Below are 21,553 nucleotides of genomic sequence, written 5' to 3'. Positions count from 1 at the left end.
GCTAGCGCAAGCAAAGAAAAGGGTACGTGAATGATGTGGCAAAATATTTTGCGTGCTAAGAGGGCAGTTTATTCGCATCGACGATGGTTTATTGCGTCACAACACCAATAATAATAGGTCAGCCACAGAACTTTAAATCATTGACCTTTCCTAACGTACAGACCCACCCAAACACCGCTCTTGCTGCGGTGGCAGTTTGCCTCTTATTTACATGAGACGTACAACTTTTTGTGGGTGTTTATTTTCTTGCCCCGGCTTGCTTCGTCGTTCCCTGCTGGATCAGCATAAAAAGTGGCACCCCGAGTTGATATATTCGTATGAGCGTTTTTGCTTGCTAGGAAAGTTGAACAGTTTAACCTGATAATGGATGATGGTGCAAAAGTTTGATAACAGAAACTGCAGACGAGGAACTCATACTCGGTTGGTTCGTTCGAATTTGGGTCCCCCTCCCCCGTTGACCACAATTTGATCAAACTTTATCCGTGATAAATTGTTCCGCTTAAAAGTTAACTAATTCAGATTTTGGTTGACAAACGGTAGCATGGTGTCGGTTTCGCAAATATGTATATACACTTAAAACATTCCAGGTTCGAGAATGTATCAAATTTAGTTCCCCACACTATTATCATTTGGAAATATTTTATCTTTCTTCCTGTTCGACAGCTCCCAACAATTTTCACCTCAATTAGCAGCCGTGTAGCATTCCTACTTCCCGCTGACAGCTGGCGGCTCCAACTGGCCATCAGGTGTGGTCCTATCCCACACAATTTTCTGTCAGCAATTTATAGCTCCAAATTCAAGCTGTTGTTATCAATGGAGTCATATCTTGTTCCCCCCGGGGTTGTATTTCACTGCACGCCCATTCGCAAGACAGCATTCCCCCCATTTCTTGCCGTTCCTCTGCGGTTTGCCAAGGCTATTTTCTATCGGCTAGTCAAGATCTTACCTGTGCACTTCCGTTCAGTTTGGCGGCGTAGCTGAGGAAGCTCTGGAGCGACTTTTGCGTCTTGTGCGCCACTCGTCGGAACCGGTGGCAGGTCTCCAGCTGATCCCGGCAGGAACCGCACACCACTGCGGGAAGACCATCTTTCGGGGTGATCTGTTTGAGATAAGAGAAAAAGGCGGGAGAGAGAGAGAGAGAAAAACATTCAATTAGTTGGTTTCGAGGGTGATTACATATATCGGCGGGGTAATTGATTCATGTTGGATTGGATTTATTTTCGGCAACAGCTGTACGCTGAAATTAGAGGATCAATCTGATAATGAAGATAGTTAAATTTATACTCCATTATAATGAGAGGATAGACACCAATAAACACATGAAATTTCATATTTTCGTGATTTTCTAATAAAACGCTACAATGATTATTACATTCTAAATTCGCGCTGTAACTTAACTTATGTTGTTGTACCGACATCCTTAGTATCAAGAATCGGAATCGTGTTCATAGTCATAATCCTGTTTCACATTTTAAAGCAGAATGTTTTTGCTCATTTCTTTCAGGAACGACATTAATTTAACGAATATACTCGGGGTCAATGAATTTCTTTAATGACCTCAACATGAAAGGTGAGGAAAAGCAACTGGAACTAGACTTTATATTTTTTTGTATTTAATCTTATTTATTTTATAATCATGACAAATATCCCCATATTTGAATACTTGTTCACGTGGTAATGAATTTTTTTTAATAGTAGTACAGGACTAGATCACGGGTATGTAATGGATCGAGAACATTTTTAGTAACAAGACACCATTAACTCTTAGCCAATTTTAAGCCAAATTGATCAAATCTAGCTACCGGACTAACGTTCTTAAAGTGTGTAAGGGATTTCCCGACAATCTATATGAAGAAAATCCACTTGTTCTTGCTTTCGCCAGAAGATAGACATCGAAAGAGATCATTACAATTGGGATTCAGAAAGAATGTTGGAAGGGATTCTTTTTCCCCTTTGTCGTGTGCGTAAGTGTGTCAGCTTACGGATCCGCCCAACCCTTTTTTACTTTTCGTAAAATCCTTGAATAAATGGCAGCTTCACATCAGATTGCACCATCAGTATGTATGTATCGTTACAATCGGTAAAATATTGTAGAAAAAATCGAAATTTATTTTTATATTTTTTTTCCTTTTTTTATTTCGACTATGTTAGTCACATTTTCTTTTTTGCGTTTTAACGACATTCAATTAGCTAGAGATTACTGGGTAGGGAAAGTTATGAAACTTAGAGCCATAGTACTCAAGTGAGAGCAAGGATGTGAAGTAAACAGATCGGAAAACTAGAAGTGGCAGGGTCATTAGAACAGGCTTAATATCGTACGGGCTTAATTTTTGTCTTCTGTTAATGATGGTCGAGCTTAGGCAGAATAACTACAAATCACCCGAGTTCACTAACATGTGTCCTTGATAAAGGTAGACGTTACCGTGACAACCGGCAATTTATTTTTATAGCATTGGTTTTGATCCAGAAAAGTTCCTTTCAAATATGAAACTCTCTTATACGAATTTTTTCATATGATATTTAAAACATTTTCCGACATATACTTCGAAGAAGCTTATAGTACAACATGTATATAGATGGCGCTTTATGACATTTGAAGCAAACCACTAGCAAGAATGGATTTTTAGATATTATATCTCTCTATAATTTATCACAATAAAGTTTTATTCCGTGAGCTGCTTGCTACTACTTTTATTGTTCTATGAATGAACAAGAAAAGTAGCAACATTATATTACTTATATTCGGTATCTTGCCATATTCCCATATTTGCCATATGCTGTAGGCTTCTGCAGAAACGGCTTTCCCGTGGCACCCTCAAAACGAAATGGTAATTGACTTATGCATGCACTTTGATCAAACCTCTTGTGATATTCTTTCGGGCCAAAAAAAAAATTCGAAGTATTGAACACTTCGAAAACCCTGATGCAAAGATATTCGGCCGCGATGAAAATATCAAAAATACACCTAGATAAGCTTATAGAACGTGGTAACCAGTATAAAACAGGACAATGATATCATTTGTACACGTACCCGCACGCGAAGTCGAGATCGACGGTGCCGGTGTTGATTAGAGTCTTGAATTTCAAGAGTCTGCTGAAGCACGGTACTGACCGTTTCAAGGACTCTTTGCATCAGTCAGTGAACTATAAACGACAACAGTTAGCATTCGTGGCGGCTGATGAGAGTCTCATGTCAACGCAAACTGGTGACTTTCGCTGGATCTGCTTTGCTTAATTCTTTGACGATTTTCGTTTATCTGTTCGCCTTTTGTGCCATGGTTCATGAACTGCAATCGTTGTAAGCATTCGGGCGATACAGTCTTTCATTGTAGCAATAAAGACCGATGTAGAATATACGGCGAATATCATTTGGATAATTGTTGTGGAAAGAATGCTTAAATGTCTCTACTATTGGGAAAGTATACATAATGCCCCACGTACAAACTACATGAGAAGAAACGAAAGGAATACCTCCAAAGGCGCTCTAATCGTTTATTTGCAGAAATGAGTCACCAAACGCCACGTCTATCTTTATTTTCTTGTCTACTAACGAATGCGAACTTCTTTTGCTGGAGTGTCAAAAAGTACTATTTTTTCGTTCGAATTGACCTCCCATTGAAAGTTGTTGCTTGTTTAGCTAGAATAAAAGCCATTGCTTCTACCTATATTTGCCCTAAAACCTCGATTGACCACCGACGGATTTATGATATCGCGGAACTTCTCACCGCATCGAAGCTAATGTTAGGAGATTATAACTTCTACGGTACGGTATGGTACGGTCAACCTCACTCCACTATTTTTGTAACTACTTCAAGGTGACCATTTTGAGCACGGGTGAAAATACGAGACCCCGATATCCAATAAAATCGTGCCTATAAAAGTGCCTTCACGTTTTTGATTAACTTAATTATACGCGTACCAGACGCGAATACACGCGGATAGTCTTCCACTCCGTGGTAGGACGAGCGATGCTCGGATATATACGCGAAGAAGGCCTCCGCTTATAAAGCATTCCTGAAAGTCTGAACGTATGACAGTTCAAGTCCGACAAGTTCGAACTAACAATGAAAAGCTAGATGAAAGACAAAAACGCAGATATTGGCGCTGGTTTGTTGGCGAGGCCATGGGAGAAACATTAATGAGCACTTCTTGGGGCTCTTATCGATGTAAACGCAACAGAAAAGGTACCAACGAATTCGTTGTACATTCGAATCGCTGGATAATTGATTTCGTCAAAAAATGTGGGCAGATCTGTGCCAGCACAAAAGACCTATCGCGTCGCAGCCTCTTGCGATTTCCCGCGAATGAATAACCGTTTTCGATGGTGGAGTTCTGAGATGGTGGCCTCAATTCTCATAGCATATGTACGTTTTTGTATATCATTTACAAGACACAAAACATTTATTCTTGTCAATAAACTAACTATCTAACAAAAATAGTCTGTAGATAGAAATATCTGAATAAAAAAATAAATTTTGTCCGAAATGTAAAATCCTTCAATATGTACTTCTCTCTCAAAACTGAAATTAGACCACTATGAAAAATTAAAAAAAAAATGTTGCACAATTTTTTCCACAAGCAATATAGTTCAAAAGTGTACAAAAGGAACAGCTCATGTTCAAAAGAAGGAAAAATCCGTATAAAATTTGTATTAACATATTTATCGATTCTCTATTACTGTCATTTATAAACGTACCACAAAATGACAATGGTTTATCTAACACTTTCGTTTAAATGACACTCAACCACAAGTCTAGAGAATTTCACTGAATTCGCTAAAATCAATGAAAACTTCATCGCCTTATTCCTACCCAGTGGCCGCCCCAGTACATCACTTTATTGTTACAGACAGCTACTGCTCAATAGAAGCTATCTGTATGGTGGAGTCTAGAAATCTTTTTCCGTATTGCCTGGGAAAATATGGGAGCTCCTTTATTTGAAAGAACTTACTAGATTACTTAGTTTAGGTCATATTTCACCATTCCGGTTAATAAAGATGCAGAGTCTATAGCTACGGTGCCCGAAAAACGAAGCTGTTTTTCGAGTTGTGCTTTTGAATTGAAAACTAAAAAATGTTGACAATTCGAATGAAGTAATAAAGAGTTTGGCCACTTTCATAATTATTTAATTATATAAATTTTACCTTATTTACTCTACTTTATAAAATAAGTCACAATAAGTGTGCCATTTCAGTTTACTTCCCTTCGCCGAAGACAGCTGTCAAGAAAAGCTGGCAATGCAAATGAGCCAATTATGCAATTATCAAGCCGCGTTTAGTACATGTGCACTATGCCATAAAATCCGCAATGAAACAAAACATTATTTTCGTTCCTACAGAAGAGATTATATCGATCGAAATTGCCTTGTGTGTTAAACATGAGTTTACTCTTCGGCGTATCTGTACAATCTTTGTGGACTTCGAGGGCGGAAAATTTGACCCCCCATTTGATAAGTGAAACGCACACCATAGATTAAAATATGTACTTGTGAATATAATGTTTATACAATTCAGCTTCAACATATACGAAATGTTGTACTGATAGGATTCGATGGATTTACACACTGCACAAACCCTTGCTTTATTATGAACACACCCAAAAACACTACTAACTACCGATGTCCCTGAATAGAAGAAGTTCTGTTTGCTGACGAACCACTTTTGCTTCGGGACATCGAAAGTTAAAAGTAGTTTAGGTGTGTTTAGCGATCGCCATCTGCAAACCGAAAAAACAAATTAGTTATGGGACTGGCGTATCGACTTCGTCTGATCAGAATCCGACACTCAGTGACAGGACTAAGCTAGAGCCAAATTGATGCTTGCTCCAAAAACGGAAACACCGCTTGTGTTCGTGAGCAAAACCCTAGTCCCTCGTGATGTCCGCAAGAAAAGGTGTTCTGATTAAGCCAATAAGAGTTAATGAAATCGAAACTTGGTTTGGTTTAGCAACCCAATACAATATGTACTATGCTACATTTCTTCTTAGTGGAGAAAAAATTGGGTAAAAACTTGTTTTCTCCATTATCTAATTGCCGCATGCTCAAGACATATGCAAAAATGATTACCTCTGAGAAAGTTTCCCCCAATGTGTAATGAAAAGTGATATGAAATCACCTTCTCGATCGGACCTTTTGGCATTAAAACAATTTTTATATCATTTAAGGTTCAATTGAGAAAGCTTGCAAAAGCAGTCATCTTGGCAAACGAAAAAAGCAGTTTTTCCTCACACCGTTGGGAAAATCTTCGTGAAAATGGATCAGTAATACTCCAATACATTGATTCATTTTCATGAAGATATTCTAAATGGTGTGAGAAAAAACTGCTTTTTTCGTTTTCCAAGATGGCTGCTTATTGAGGCGTTCTACGTTGAACCTTAAAGGTTTCGAAAACCGTATCGCAACGATATTCAGCCATGTTGGTAATATCGAAAATACGTCTAGATAAGCTTAGATATGAGGTAAACAATCTATAGAAAGTAAAGGATCACCGCGTGCACGTATCCGCACGCGAAATTGAGATCGACGGTGTGGTTATCGATCAGAGCTTGGATCTCAAGGATTTTATGAAGCACGCTATTGGTCATTTCGAAGACTCTGCTTCAGTCAGCTCACATCGGGTAACGTTTGCTGGGTCTGCATTGTTTACCCGTGCAAATTCTCATAGGATTGAATACCATACAACAACTTAAAAAGACCATAAATATTGCCCGTTACAAATTTTACAACCATCAAAACACTATAAAATGGTCTTAATAATACCTGGGTACATCAAAGTATGGTTTTACACGGAATCTATCGGACCTTGGCGATGGTGTTTCATGGGTATATATAATGGGGGAGAAACAGAACCAGGTGCAGGGGAGTTTTATGGGCTTATCGTTTGCTTGGGTCACTAGATGGTCTTTGATTATGTTCGTCTCCCGAGCAAACGAAAAGCCCATAATGCCCCCATTAGCATGGTCCAAATACACCCCACTGCATGATGTTTTGATAGTGTTTGAAATGGGTTCAACCCATGAAAACACCATGGTCCAGAAGATCCCATTCTAAAACCATATTCTGGTGTATTTATAGATTTTTAAGACCATTTCTTGGTGTTTTGAAGGTTGTAAAATTTGGCGCAGACCATATTCATGGTAGTTTTATGGGGTTGTATGGTGTTTTAAACCATGAGAATTTGCTCGGGCTACCTGTTCGCCTTTTTGTGACATGCGTCATGAACTACAATAATTAAAAAGTGTGACGACTTTCATGTAGAATATTCTTGTGGAAGGGATACTGACAAGTGTCTCTAATATAGGGAACAATTTCATCATCTCTAAACACGCCCTGGTAAAAACAGCATGCGAAAAATCTGAATCTATTTCTTCAGGGATAATCTAATCGTTTCTTTGTAGAAATGCTACAGAGATCTACGCCGCCGACCGCTTTACGCTTTTGTCTACTAACGAATTCGAATATTTTTGGATATGCCTAGAAGCTATATAATGAGGACAAACAATATCTCTCCAGAGCTACTTTACAACGGACGAGGACGAGTACAAGGAAGTACTGGTGCAAAACTGAAGTATGCCCGAGAAAATTCTCATGGACTCAGGCACCATATAGCCCCTTAAGAGGATCATAAATATGGTCCGTGCCAGGTTTCACAACCATCAAAACGCAATGAAATGGTTGCAATAACCTACAAATATCCTAAAATATGCAATTAATTCATTTTTTTGGATTTTGGCATCAGTGGCAATAGCTTATTTAAGACTTTTTTGGTGGTATACAACGGGGAAAAGAGACCGAAATGACGAAAGCAATTGTGTGAAAAAATTCTCCCAGTGGCAGAATTCGAACCTGCAACCCTTGGGACTCCATCCCAATGCACAAACCCTTATGCTATCCCTGGGCTATGATGAAGTCCCAGGAAGATCACATGATTATCACATTGGTGGCAGTGATCGTACCGCTGCCTCTAGAGAGAGATCTCTGTCACGCACCGTAGTAATGAACTAAAAATCAGACATCATACGATAATAAAAACCTCGGCCTTGGTATCCAGCGTGGAAATTAAATAGATCAAATCTAGATGAACATGTGAACAGGGCATAACTACTAGGCCGCTTCTACGTTTGCTCCTTAACTCGAAGCATAATATGCTAGGAGACATCAGAGTCTTTTGATATTTATTGAAACAAGGATGGAAAGATTTGAGATGACGCCATAATCATAGAAAGAGAAATTAAATACAGAGAGACTCTCATTTGCGTTATGCCCTTTTCACATGATTATCTAGAAATGTGTTGGGTGGCAGCGGCGGTTGTGTGTGATCTGTCTTTAGAGGCTGTACGATCACTGTCGCCAATGCGATAATCATGTGTTCTTCCCGTTATGCCCAGAGATTGCATAAGGGTATTTACATTGGAAAGGAGTCCCAAGGGTTGCAGGCTCGAATTCTGCCTCTGGGAAGAATTTTTTTCACATAATTGCTATCGTTTAACTCACCATTTCAGTCTGTTTTCCCCGTTGGACACCACCCAAAAAAGACCAAAATATGATTTTTATATGAGATCTACCAAACCATGGTGATGGAGTTTTCATGGGTTAATCAAAATTTAAAACACTTTAAAAACACCATCCAGTGGGGATGAAATTTTACCATGACCCTGTGGGTATAACGGACATTACCAGCTCGTGGTCACGGAAATCTGGGGTTAGATAAGAAATTTAAAGTGCTTGCTGTGACGACGAACTATGTTTAAATCAGACTACATTCTCTAACATTTTGGACCGGAATTTTACAGCGCCCAATGCTGCAAATCCTCTCTCAATAACCTTCCGGCAGTCGCGCTAATGCACTGAGTGCACGCTGCTCTGAAAATCTAGCAAAACCGTCTTAGGGCACCAGCGGCTGCTCGTTCAGTGGGCCATAAGTGCGACTTCCGGAGGAATAAAGCACTGAATACTATGAAACAACTTTTCGAAAAACACCATAACTCGAAAACAAAAGATAAGGAAATATCGTATGAATTGGGGGTTGCTCCTTAATTACACTCCAAATTACAAAAATACTCGTGAATTGAAATGTAGTACATGTAATGATCTCTGTGATTGTAACTGGTGTACGAGCAACCTTAGCAAAAAGTGGGGATGTAATCCCGCTGGGATCTACGATCACATACTGACAGAAATAGGACAATCTGAAGAACGTCTGCCCCGCATACCAGGAGCGGCTAGAAGCAGCGTCTGGTCCAGAACGAGCGGCCAGAGGAGATCAGCGATGACTCGTTCACAACAATATCCAAAGTGGCAGCCTCATCACGACCCTAATATTGTAGTCCTGCAGAATATATTTTCCGACAACTCCAAAAACTGAAGGAACAATCGATAAAGCACATGGAAGTGATCTAATAGAAAGAAATATTTTTTGCCCTTTACTTACTATAAATAAAAGTGTAGATTAAACAGAGGTTGCAAAGTAAACGCAAAGCTGATTGCATTTGTATTAATCAAGTCCGCCAGACAAAACTGCACCAATTAGCACTTGTTCCGGTACTAATTATATCGTAAATTTAAACTTTCCTTCCAAACAATAGCTTCCACTCGGAAACAATAGTGTTACAAATGACATCCATTTGCCATTTCGGGTCACTGCGGGCTACCAAAACTGCATCGTTGATGGCGATGACACCAGCAGCTAATAGCAGTCCAGCACAAAACTATCGATGGCTAGCTGACACACTAAACAGAACATTGGCATCGGTTGTAAACGATTTGCATTAGCAACAGCCCAAACCAGGTTACCGGTCCACCAACCACTGCGCATCACTGATGACTCCTCCGCCATGCTGGCGAGGTCAGCGACGTGCGAAAACAATGTGTACTGAATCGATTGACCTGGAATAGGGCTACAGACTAGACTGGTCCGATTAATCAGCTAGCAAACACGCGATTCCCGTTCCCATCGGGAAGCCACCGACGAACCGACCGGACGGAGGTAAACATTTGGTTGCCACCGAGAGACAGATGCGGTGTGCAACCAGCAACGGATGGAGTGACGAAAAAGTGTTTTCCGTAAACATCCTGTTTTTGTTGTTGTTGTTGTTGTTGTTTGTAGTTAGGTCAGTTGGGCTCCCGAACAGGTAGGTCAATTCAGTAATGGCTAACCCAGATCTGCTAGTGAGCAGGTCAGGCTCTCACGCATATTTTCGAACGAGTGGAGAGGGGCTAAGGGCTAATAGAGGAAAAAACGTGAATTGATCTCTCAACATCCGCGTGGTTTCGCATTATATCGATTTCCCAACCACCCTGTCCGGTTGTGTTAGATGGAATGGTTGATGGTCAGACGAAGACGGAACTTCATAAAACAACAAACGGAGCTTGCCATTAGCATGAATAAGTATCGGACTAACAGTCCTTCCCGCGAGCCTAATGCATCTGTTGATTCCTTGCACAAATCAAGTGTTCAATAAAGTGTGAATCGACAACTTCCGTTTGTTTGCGATTTACCATCAATAGCCACATTCGCCCTGCAGCTACCATTTACTTGTAAACCTATACGCAATAGCGTTCAGGTTATGAATGATTATCCTTTCGCACCGATAATTATTGTCACAAGTTGTGCGTGGTGCATTCTATCATTCATTAACCACAAGCCGGCTACGATTTACCCACCCTATCCGAACTGATCTCGTGCTCCATCACAAAACCTGTCTAATCGTGTATAATTTTCCTTTCAATAAATTATAACTGTAAGGCCAAACACGTTTACAACGCACCACCGCAAATTAGATCAACTCTTCCTTTCGTTTGGTTTGGTTCACACAACCCCCGGTGTAGACGAAGGAAGCCTTGTCCCACCAGCTGATGGCAGTGTATTATAAATACGCTAAATTACGGGTTGCGTATCATTTTATCGCATCCATCCCCTCGGGCTTTCGATCAAGGCTATCACAAACTTTTGACTGATTTGCCATCGGTAGCTGCCGCTAGTTTGACGAAACCAGTAAACAGCTAGTAATTACCGTACAAACCACAGTTCTTGCCTACATCTGACAACATCTTGGAGTCTGTTTCGCTCGGTGATGGCTCACATATCACCATCATCATCATCATCATCATCATCACCATCATCATTATATGCACTTCACTCCCTTCTTTGATTCAACAAATTATGCAATTACCACACCAGCAATTGCGTGTACATTTTTTTTACCCCGCACACCGCGTTTTAATTCAATAGTCAAGCTTGCTAGCTAGCTAGCTTCGCACGTGTGAGAGTATGTATCTTCGGACTTGATTAAAATGATTGCCATTATTCAATTTGTTCAGCGACTGAAATAGTTTTGCTTATTTTTTTTCCATGCGTTCCACTCCAGCACGTCCAGCCATTGACGCGGGATTTTGGTTTCAACCGACACGGGCGCCGCCGCGCCGCCATAGCATGTTGCCTGGTTTGTTTCTGCTCGTGTTCTACAACATGTTTGATATTCACACCTTGTTGTTCGGTCTATATGTTGATAGTGATGCTGCCTTCGCTCTTTTGGACATCGTGTAGTGTGGAAGAGCTTAGCTATATGGCAAAAATGCGTTCTCAAATTATTGAATTTGCATGAATTTTGGAGTAATCAAGCTTTTATGTTCCTAACGAATACTGGACTGTGAAACATATACTGTTCTTGTACCCTTTTTCGCCTTTTTCTTGTAGCACTATGTTTTCTATGGTTTGTGAATTTAGTTCATAGTTTTGATGAATGATAATAACAATTTCATTAGTTAGTGTTACATTATTCACAACCACTGGAACTTGATTCGCAATAATTAAACATCAATGTTCATGTTTCTGTTTCAACATCTAGTTCATAAATCACACAACTCTCTTTATGGTTCAGTAACTAAACAATATAAGGAAACGAGAGGACGAGCATAGCGTAGTTGGTAAATCGATTGCCTTGTACGCAGCTCACCTGGGTTCGAGTCCCAACCCCGCACATAGGGTTAGAGATTTTTTCAAATGATATTCTCTAACCCGAAAAGAAGCGAATGACCCTAAATAAAAAAAAAACAGGGAAACGAGTACTATAAGTTTCCTTGCAGATATCAGACTGTTTTCGCAGATAAATTCGCGAAAAACAATTGTGATTTGGCAAGGGATCTGTTCCGGTGGCAAGAAACCCAGTGTTTTTGTGGCGGATAATAGTATGAAATCCAAAATATACAAAAGTGAGTGCCTCAACCACAGGTAAGATGTGTCCCAATTACATAGCGATAAAGATGGCTTCCCGAGCCCAACTGGCTAGCTTAAAGGGATTCAAAATTTTCAAAAATTTGTTTTTTTTCTTTGCATGTTTTGAATGTTATAAGTGTCTATTATATTGTGATAAACAGGTTTTTCGATCCGCACATCAAAAAAGTTTCAACAGGCCATTGTTTGAAGCGATGTCCTGGCCGCCATGGGACACTCTCGGCTCGTGACGCGCGTCTCAGGTAGAAACCTTTTCATGCAATTATGCACGTTCCCAGAATGCTTCGCGTTGCACTGTACTTGTGTACAGGTTTCGAGAATGTATTTCAAAGGTTGATCTGTAGAGACATCGCAAACTAATCGTGAGTTATCAAACATCCACAGAAAACGGAGAAAAACGAAAAATTTTGGTCGAAATTATTAGTCAGATACATTCTAATACGCGTTTATAAATCTCTACTTTGGCTGAAGCACCACTTATTTTTAGTGGGGTTCGCCATATTGGATCAGCCATTTTGAATTTCGAAAAACTAACTTCTAATTCGTTATCAGCGATGTCCAAAACCCATAGTTCCATGTAATTGCTACATAATAATGACATTCTACCACGAAAAATTCATCGAAAGTGTTCTCAAAACTTTAAACGCATTGACCTAAAAAAACGATTTTTCAAAACAGCGTGCCATCTCATTTGAAAGCGGCTCAATTTAAAAACTTCATTTTTTGACTTCTCGAAAGAAATTCTTTTCATTGGAGGAATAAAACTTACAAATTCTTTATATTCACTATTTTTAGTGAAGCCTTAAAGTGGAAAAAGGACTAAAAATCGACCTCAAAGTTTGAGACCGCACCATTACGTCAAATTTTAAGTTTTTTACATGATCTTAGGTCATTCCTGCAATAAATTTAGTTTACTTGTTTGTTCTTATTAGTTTTGTGTTTCGGATTGATCATGAGGCAGCAGGCTGTACGCAGTTTTGGAATTCCACGTGCACCTAACCTTAGACAGAACGTTACCACAGGTGCCCTTTTTTTCCTTCTTAGAAACATCAGTAAATAAAGACGAAAATTTAAGCTTTTTCAATCCAAAAACTGTTTCCTTCTATGTTTTTTAATTGGCTCATAAAAATTTAAAATTTTGTTAACTTTTTGGTTATTTGAATAAGAACCTCCCCTTAAAACAACATGCTTCAGAACACTGATGAGGCTCTCATTTGGCGTTCGTTTTTACTGGATAGATTTCTAAGACGTTGACATTTTGAGTTTCGTCAAGGTCATGTAGATGTATTCCAGCCACGGACAATGCCTTTATGGGAAAATGCAGTATAGCCACCATCTTCTGACAAAATTTCCTGAAAAAAATATTTTGAAGTAGAAGACTTCTAACATCTCAATACTGGGGTTCTCCGCTTCCAAAAATTTCTGTTGAGAAATTTGGCCAGTTTTTAAATGCGTATAACTTTCATTCTATTGAATGAAATCGCAATGGCTTTGCATTATATTATCCGAAATATGTGCACGTGTTTTGTAATAAATTTCGCAAAATATACGACTACTATAAATAAAGCAAACACGGATTTTTAGAAAAATGTTTCGAAAACGACAGGGAAAATGCGAAATTTGTAAGCCTACTTCAGCCAGAGCTGTCAAAAAGGAGCATCTAAGCGTTTCATCACATACAGGAATGCTATTTATACAGGTCACGCGTGCTTGTTTTGTATCTGTCGATGCTCACTTGCCAAACGAGCAACATGTTGACAATATCGTCCAGACGGTACAAAATATACACCCTCTCGCACCTAAGTGACTCAATCAAATACGGGTATTTGCAAATAGAGGTACCACGTATCCGTTTTAATCATTCGTCGCTCGAATATTAAACGAGCAACATCATGGTTATAACGTCCGTCCGATACAATTGTTCGTGTATATGCTGTGGTTCGGTTCCCACGGCGGGGTGGGGAGCGCACGATAAACTACACACACTATAGCAAGGAAACAGATGTAAGTTTACACGGTTTAACTGTGTACGACGTTATGCCGCCACTGACGTCTACCTCAACTATAGGGTTTCGGTAGGGATGGCATTGACTCGTACGTAGTTGGACCGTGTGGGGCTTGCATATTTTTGATTTGCAATATTTTTGGATTGAGTTCAACACTGCATGATGCGACGTTGTTGCTTGTGAGTTGCGTTGGGATAAATTATTTTTCGGCTTGTCTGTGGGTTGGGTTGATACATGTTTTCGGTGGTTTGTGGATGATGAGCCTATTAACACTCACTTTTCATTTTTCGAATATGCATGATTCGTTTTCTATCACTGTGGCAACTGATAACATGTTTCTATAGGTAGATTTTGGTTGACGAGAAGATTGCGCTATGTTAGAGCAGTTTCAGTTTGTTTCAAAAGGCTGCGAGGCTAGTCTGTATCGATTCTTGGTAGTCAACCCAAGGGTAATGTCATCAGACAAATGTACAGCACTGATTGTTTTTATTGTTATCGCAGGTTTGCAAGCAATAGTATTTTATATCAATCAGGTTGCTTGGGGTGTAATAGCGTAGTTTTTAATATAGCAGATTTGAAGTGGAGCTGGAACGGAAACAATCACACCCCCAATCCAAAAATCATTCAAAACAAATTACTTGGAGATTCTGATGACAATTAACGGCACAAGTTAGAAGGGAAGAGCATAATTGTATTCTACTTCATTGCGGTCTCTGACATTACTCACCCATCTTTTTTGTACTTCGCAATTAGTATTATAAATCCCTCTTTCAAGATCTTGGTTCACGTCCTTATTGCGTCGAAAAATAAATCCAGAATTGTGCCAATTTTTTCGTGTTGTTACTAGCCGGCGTCGTCGGTAAAACATGATGATGAGTTATGTTCTATCAATGACCATGCGGTAGACTTGGGTGCAACGCCCAACTCCTACTTAGCAGAAGGAAAAGGATTCTTCACATTTCACAATACCTATCCGTTTTTCAATTTCATTGCTTTCGTTTCCCTTAGCCTTGAATTTGCCGAAAATAGCTAACAAAATCGATACAGATTTTTTCGTGTTCTACAGCGGTGTTAGCTATTCAGTCTCGCGACAAGAATTCCATTGAAATGTAGGATTTTATTTCATGCCACGCGTTCAATTGTTATTATATATATTATTATATATATTGTCTTCGAATTAATAATTTTCGTATAGACTGAAATACTATTCTAACCTAAACCTATTTTCAATTTGAACATTTCTCTACTTAAGTTAAAGTCAAAATGATGAAAAACGCTATTGAAGAGCTGACAGCAAACATCTACCGGGTTATTCTGGCCGTACTGCGTGCGATGAGTAGAGCGCCGAAAGAAGTCCATTCGCCTCAGAGACCTACCAGGAATGTTGAAGTCCAGCTTAGCGAGAAGCAGAGGGCAGTCAATGTTGTCAGCGAGAAGATCGAACACAAAAAGTCGCTGCAGAAAAACGCTCCTGTTTCGTAGCGTAGGCAGGTTGATAAGAGCATACGGTGGTAGTTCAAATCGATTTCGCCAGGGAAGCCGTCGAAGGGCATACCGGACGAAGCTCTTTTGCACCCGTTCTATGCGATTAATGTGTACGGTGTGATACGGGGCCCAAACGATAACTCCATACTCTAGAATGCTGCGTACCAGACTGATGTACAGTGCCTTCAGGCAGTAGACGTCGTTGAAATCTTTGGTGTTTCGTTTGATGAGTCCTAGTACTGCAAAGGCTTTAGCAGTAACTGAATTGAGGTGTTCGATGAAACGTAGCTTACGGTCAAGTATAACACCAAGGTCCTTGATTGATGAAACTCGTTTTACCGGGGCAGCGCTCACTGCATACTCAAACGTAATTGGCGAGAGTATTCGTGTGAATGTGATTATGTTGCATTTCTGAATGTTTATAGTCATTCCGTTTCTATCACACCAACTGATGATCCTATCTATGTCCATCTGAAGTGCACAACAATCTACCAGAGTTGTTATGATGCGATAAATTTTCAGATCATCTGCGTACATCACCTTACACGATTGCAATTCGCTGCAAATCGGATGTTTCTACCTGTACTTTGCCATTACTTCGCAGGGTGTCTGTTTGCAATTATTGATTGGGCGGCTGCCTGTATCTTAGCAGTTGGTATCGGTGGCAGTTTGTTAATGTTGATTGTAGTGGAAAAGTCTTTGCCAGGCGCGGCACATTGTTTTCAGGTTACAGAACTTGCGCATTGGAGTCTGACCAGGGTATGTGAACTACGTTGTTTGTTTATAGTTTATGGAGTACATAGCGAAATAAGAAGGAATATGTTTGTAAATAGTAAATAAATATTTACTAATTTACTAAATACCCAGGAAAAAGTATTTCCAAGTGTCATTCCCAACGAATTCCACTTTTCCATATTTCTACGACATTAATTTTTTAATGAGCTTCGATTTAGTGGGTGATGCCAAATCGTTTAATGTTACCGCAATTTTAATGTCATCCATATTTGTCCTAATGTTGTTGTACATATTTCAGTACTGACTTTTTCTAAACGCTATCAGTGCTACCTTACGCACGTTGACCGATTTATCTTCAATGGTTCGGTCCTTATTTTTCAACCAATGCAACAAGACTGCACTGTGCAATGGATAAACAACAAAGCGATATCGGGAATTGATTGCTTGCTTTACGGATAGCTGTAGCGTGTCCGTTTACAGCATCTGCTCTGGGCGAGATAAGAAGGTAGACTAAAGTTTACGTCATTGAGATACAGTATAAAAATCAAATAGCTTCTCTACGATATTCACCTATTTTAATGGCTAGATGACTATTAAACGAAGAACGCCCAGTGTATTCAACATAGCAGCTTCAGAACGGTGATTCATCCTAAATATGAAACAAACTAAACTCAACACAGACTGAATATTTACATTCCGCAGTTCTCCCAAATTGTTATTCCCCCGTTTGGTACTTTTTGTCAAATAAGATTATTCCAACTACGCTTCGGACTGGTTCAACATCAAATTGATAAGTAATAAGTTCTCCAAAAGTAATATGAATTTATCCGTTGATTTTTTTTCGTCAAGTGGACTACATATTACAATGGCTAAAATACTATGCATTATTTCATCGATTAAGTTGTGATATTAATTATTTCGCAATTTTCCTTTAAATCACGCATCATGCCATTAACAGAGTAATTTTAGTATAGTTTGCCCTAAATGATTTTCTTGCATAAAAAAGTGCTTGGGTAATGGCTAGGTACATTAAATTTCATTTACGAGAGTAATTATGCAAATTGAGCACGTTGGAAAATAATTTTGTTGATAAAAGAAAGCATAGCATATTCGCAGCGTCCTTTGAGTGTTTGAAAGTTAATGAGTATGTAGCGTACTTCATTTAATGGAAGAAGAAGTGATTTAGTAGTGCTATATTTTTTTTTTTTTCATCGCTAGAACTCAAGGATATGTTTCCACATTCCCATTTCAGCTCAGTTCGCATCTTGGAAACTATGCATTGTTCATGACCGGTGAATATATTAAATCAAATCTATGATACACGCAACTTCATACTTTTGAGAAATCGAATATGGTGTATGAAATCTAAAGCGATATTCACACCGCACCTTTCCATTATGCTGTAGGTAGCTATTCCTAGCAACCCAATCGAACAAAGACCAAAGAAGATAATTCAACTATCCTCTCAAGAGCCGGTCGATTGCATATCAATTGAGATGGAATGGAATCGATACTTAGTAGAGCACACTACTTGTACAGATCAGAAACAAGCATTTCTAAATTGATATATTTATGCTTCGGCTCCGTCCGTTTGAATGGTCGGTTAGTTCAATCGCTATTGGTCGGTTACCATTGCTGGTTAGCCGAACGTTCGAGCTAAGGAGCAAACTTGCTTCTATGTTGATCTGAATCTTTGCCGCATGGTTTCGTTTCCCCTCTACTCCTGGCAACCCACTCTCAAGCCATCTCAAGCACCGCTTTGCTCGAGCTCTATCAGTGCTCTGCTCTCGTACAGCTATCACACGAAAGGAGTGATTTTGCAATTTAAATTTAATTAATAGATTTCTCATCGTAAATTATAAAAATTAATTATTATCTATAACAACTCAACTCGCTGTTAAGCTTCGGTTCAGTCAAACTCAATTCGATCCCCATCAGTCGTTTAGTGGGAGTCGAGGACCCGGGAAGGAGTCCAACATTGGACACCAGTTTAACGGTGGGTGCCCCCTGAAACTGTTGATGCTGAAGTGGAACCTATTACTCAATAGGGTGTAAATGGTGAGACTATAGAGCGATTGAGCTAGCCGAACGAGGTGCTACTCTGCTGGTGGAAAGTGAATCGGGTCTGCTTTTTTACGAACGTAGGAGTGTGCGGAACTAGGCCAACTCTAAAGCCTGTGTGATTAGAGTGCAAAACATCGGTTTACTCGCACAACCTTCTCCTGGATAAAAAGCAAGCTTGATATGAATGCTGTTAAAATAGCCAACTGGTCAGTGGTGTTGAGTTCAGAACGCAGTCCGCTGTAGTTCTAATTACCATTTTTTCCCACCCACTCAAGGCGGCGGTAGCTTTCACGTGTAATCACGCAAAATACCTCCGACTAACGCGCTAGTGAACCAGTTTTGAGGCGCCATCCACCGCGACCGCATCACCCAATAATACATGCTACGCGACGAACCGATGAGCGAAAGCAAACGCATAAACTTTTTCATCGTGTGCCGATATTACGTGTGAACGAACATAAAGGCCCTCTTTGGATAGCGGTCGGTGGCGGTGGCCAACCGGCAATGCGGGGGGATACTGTGGGAAGTTTTCATCTCCGCGCGCTTCACCATCGCCTACCCCTCCTCACTCATCTAATGTATGTACAACACTTATTAGGATGGCGGGGGGATGACAGTCTTCATTGATTTTGGACCGTGAAAGAGCAGTCGTGGAAGGTCCCAGTGCCCAGAAGAAGCCAAAGTCGCCCGTTCGCGTCGAAGGTGGTCATTAAGTTAATAAATATTAAATTAATAATCACATATTGCGGACTAACAGGGAGGGGGACGGGTTAATACGGATAGGGAGTCACTGAATGGGAGCTTCGTCGAAAATGGGTGGACGGGGAGGGTGTTTTTATTTTGCAATTATACCGATCCCTTCACGAGATCACCGCTGTTGAAAACGTGTAACTTTACCGAGTGGGGAGTTCTGCAGCGGCTGCTGCTGTCCCACTGCGACCAGGCGGCAAGCGCATGCCAATTTAATTCAATTTGACTCGGATCGTTTGCTGGTTGAATACTATCATTGGGCCTCGGGAGAGAAGGCTACTTCATCATGGTTGTTTGTATCTGGGATTAATATCCTTTATTATTTTTTGTATTGTTTTAAACATTATATAAAGCCAGCGAATTGCATCCAATAAGCTTAACATGGTTAATCACGGGATTATTGGCATACAATAAATGCACCGTTTTCAGAGTCAAACCCATGGCAATCGTTGACTGCGGAAAGTGAACTAATTCAAGATAATAGATTCCCGAACTCTTAATAGCCTACTTCAGTATCAGGCGGGGGCAAAACTCCCCCTAAAACAAAATTAGTATTAACCGTCATTACGGCAAAATGCCAAACTAAATATACCACAGCGTTACATGAGCATTAAATTAGTTCCATATTTGCTCTATAGTAGCATTAAACGCACATGTAGAGCATACAAGCTTTAAAGATCTCTAAGACTACAAGTCACGTTATATCAGCTTAACATACGTATATAGGCAACTGGAAGGCAACTCCAAATCAGCATTAAGGACTATCTTTATCTGCACCATTCTTCGCTACATCTGGCATTCCACAAGGAAGCCATCTCGGTCCAGTAATATTTCTCCTCTACTTTAATGACGTCAATTTCACATTACAAGGACCCCGCCTTTCTCTCGCCGACGACATGAAAATTTTTCAACAAATACGGGATAAAACCGATGCCGAGCTTCTTCAGAGGGAACTGAACAGCTTTAGTACGTGGTGTGATATAAACAGAATGGTTTTAAACCCGAGCAAATGCTCAATCGTTACGTTCACGCGGATACGCTCTCCGAATCAATTTAATTACCATTTTTCGGCTCGAGCATTCCAAGACACTCTCACATCAAAGATCTCGGAGTCATCATGGATTCAGCACTAACATTCAAACCACACACGTCATACATCGTGGATAAGGCATCACGACAGCTTGGGTTCATCTTCCGAATAGCGAAAAACTTCAGGGACGTATATTGTCTTAAATCGCTTTAGTGCGCGTTGGTCCGCTCAACGTTAGAATATTGTTCAGCTGTTTGGAATCCGTACTACCAGAACGGGATTGACAGAATCGAGGCTGTCCAACGCAGGTTCATACGCTTCGCCCTTCGTCATCTTCCATGGCGAAACAGATTTCAGCTATGAAAACCGTTGCCAGCTAATACACCTCGATACACTCAGAATTCGGAGGGACTGCTCTCGAGCCCTGTTCGTCTCTATGTTAGCTCTACGTAATGACTCTCTTCTGCGAGTTCCGTTCAGAAGAACCAACTATGGTTGCCAGAGCGCTGTTACCGGACTCCAACGAATTTTCAACAGTGTGGTGACGGCCTTTGACTTCAACCGAACACGGAATGCGATAAAAGCGAAAATGTTGGCAATTTTAAAATGTAATTAGTTTAAGCATTGAGGCTTGTTGGTGAAGGTAATAAACATAAACAAAGTGGATGATATAGATCTGTCACTACTGCTACAATTCGCCTTGCGTTTTTTCGAGTTGCCCTACTGGAGCTGTAGAGCTAGGCTCTCCGAAGGGCTCCCCATCAGAATTACACATTGCACAATTGCAGACGAGACAGGCAATATTACCTACTAAAACACTGCTTAATCCTCCGGAAGTCGCGCATATGGCCTACCGAACGAGCAGCCGCTGGTGCTCTAAGACAATTTCGCTAGATTTTCAGAGCAGCGTGCACTCAGTGCACTAGCGCAACTACCGGAAGGTTAAGGCCAATTGCAGCGGGCCGTGATTCTGAATGCGATATTCATTGTACGGTTCAGATATGTGCGGGCGTAGGAACTTCACGATTGCGTGTATTATCGCGAAGGGATCGAGCGTTTGTGGGTTAACGTGTTCGATCGCGTGGGCGTTTGTTTGTCGCGTGTGCTAGCATGTATCTAATTTCGTACAATTCGATTTATAACCGTGAGTCCATTCGCGTGTGTTGGTGGGTGATCGCACGCGGACCGTCTGGTGAATATGAACGTCATTTTTATTGGTTTAATTGAAGGCATCCTGCATAAATCTGTATCATA

The 21,553-nt window shown here is 40.3% G+C and overlaps 1 protein-coding gene across 3 annotated transcripts in view; it reads right to left on the bottom strand.

Moving 5' to 3' along the window:
* The window catches only part of LOC131683449 (probable serine/threonine-protein kinase DDB_G0282963), a 709,953-nt gene that overhangs the window by 219,726 nt on the left and 468,674 nt on the right, over positions 1-21,553 (bottom strand). For all 3 annotated transcript variants that reach the window (XM_058965448.1, XM_058965450.1, XM_058965449.1), the window contains exon 3: positions 947-1,099. In XM_058965448.1, coding sequence (XP_058821431.1) covers positions 947-1,099 — 153 coding nt within the window. The remainder of the gene's footprint in view (positions 1-946; positions 1,100-21,553) is intronic.

Source organism: Topomyia yanbarensis, chromosome 2 (assembly GCF_030247195.1).
Source record: "Topomyia yanbarensis strain Yona2022 chromosome 2, ASM3024719v1, whole genome shotgun sequence".
Taxonomy (NCBI): Eukaryota; Metazoa; Arthropoda; class Insecta; order Diptera; family Culicidae; genus Topomyia; species Topomyia yanbarensis.
Note: the sequence above shows the minus strand (reverse complement) of the source record. Positions and strands in the feature narration are given on the sequence as shown.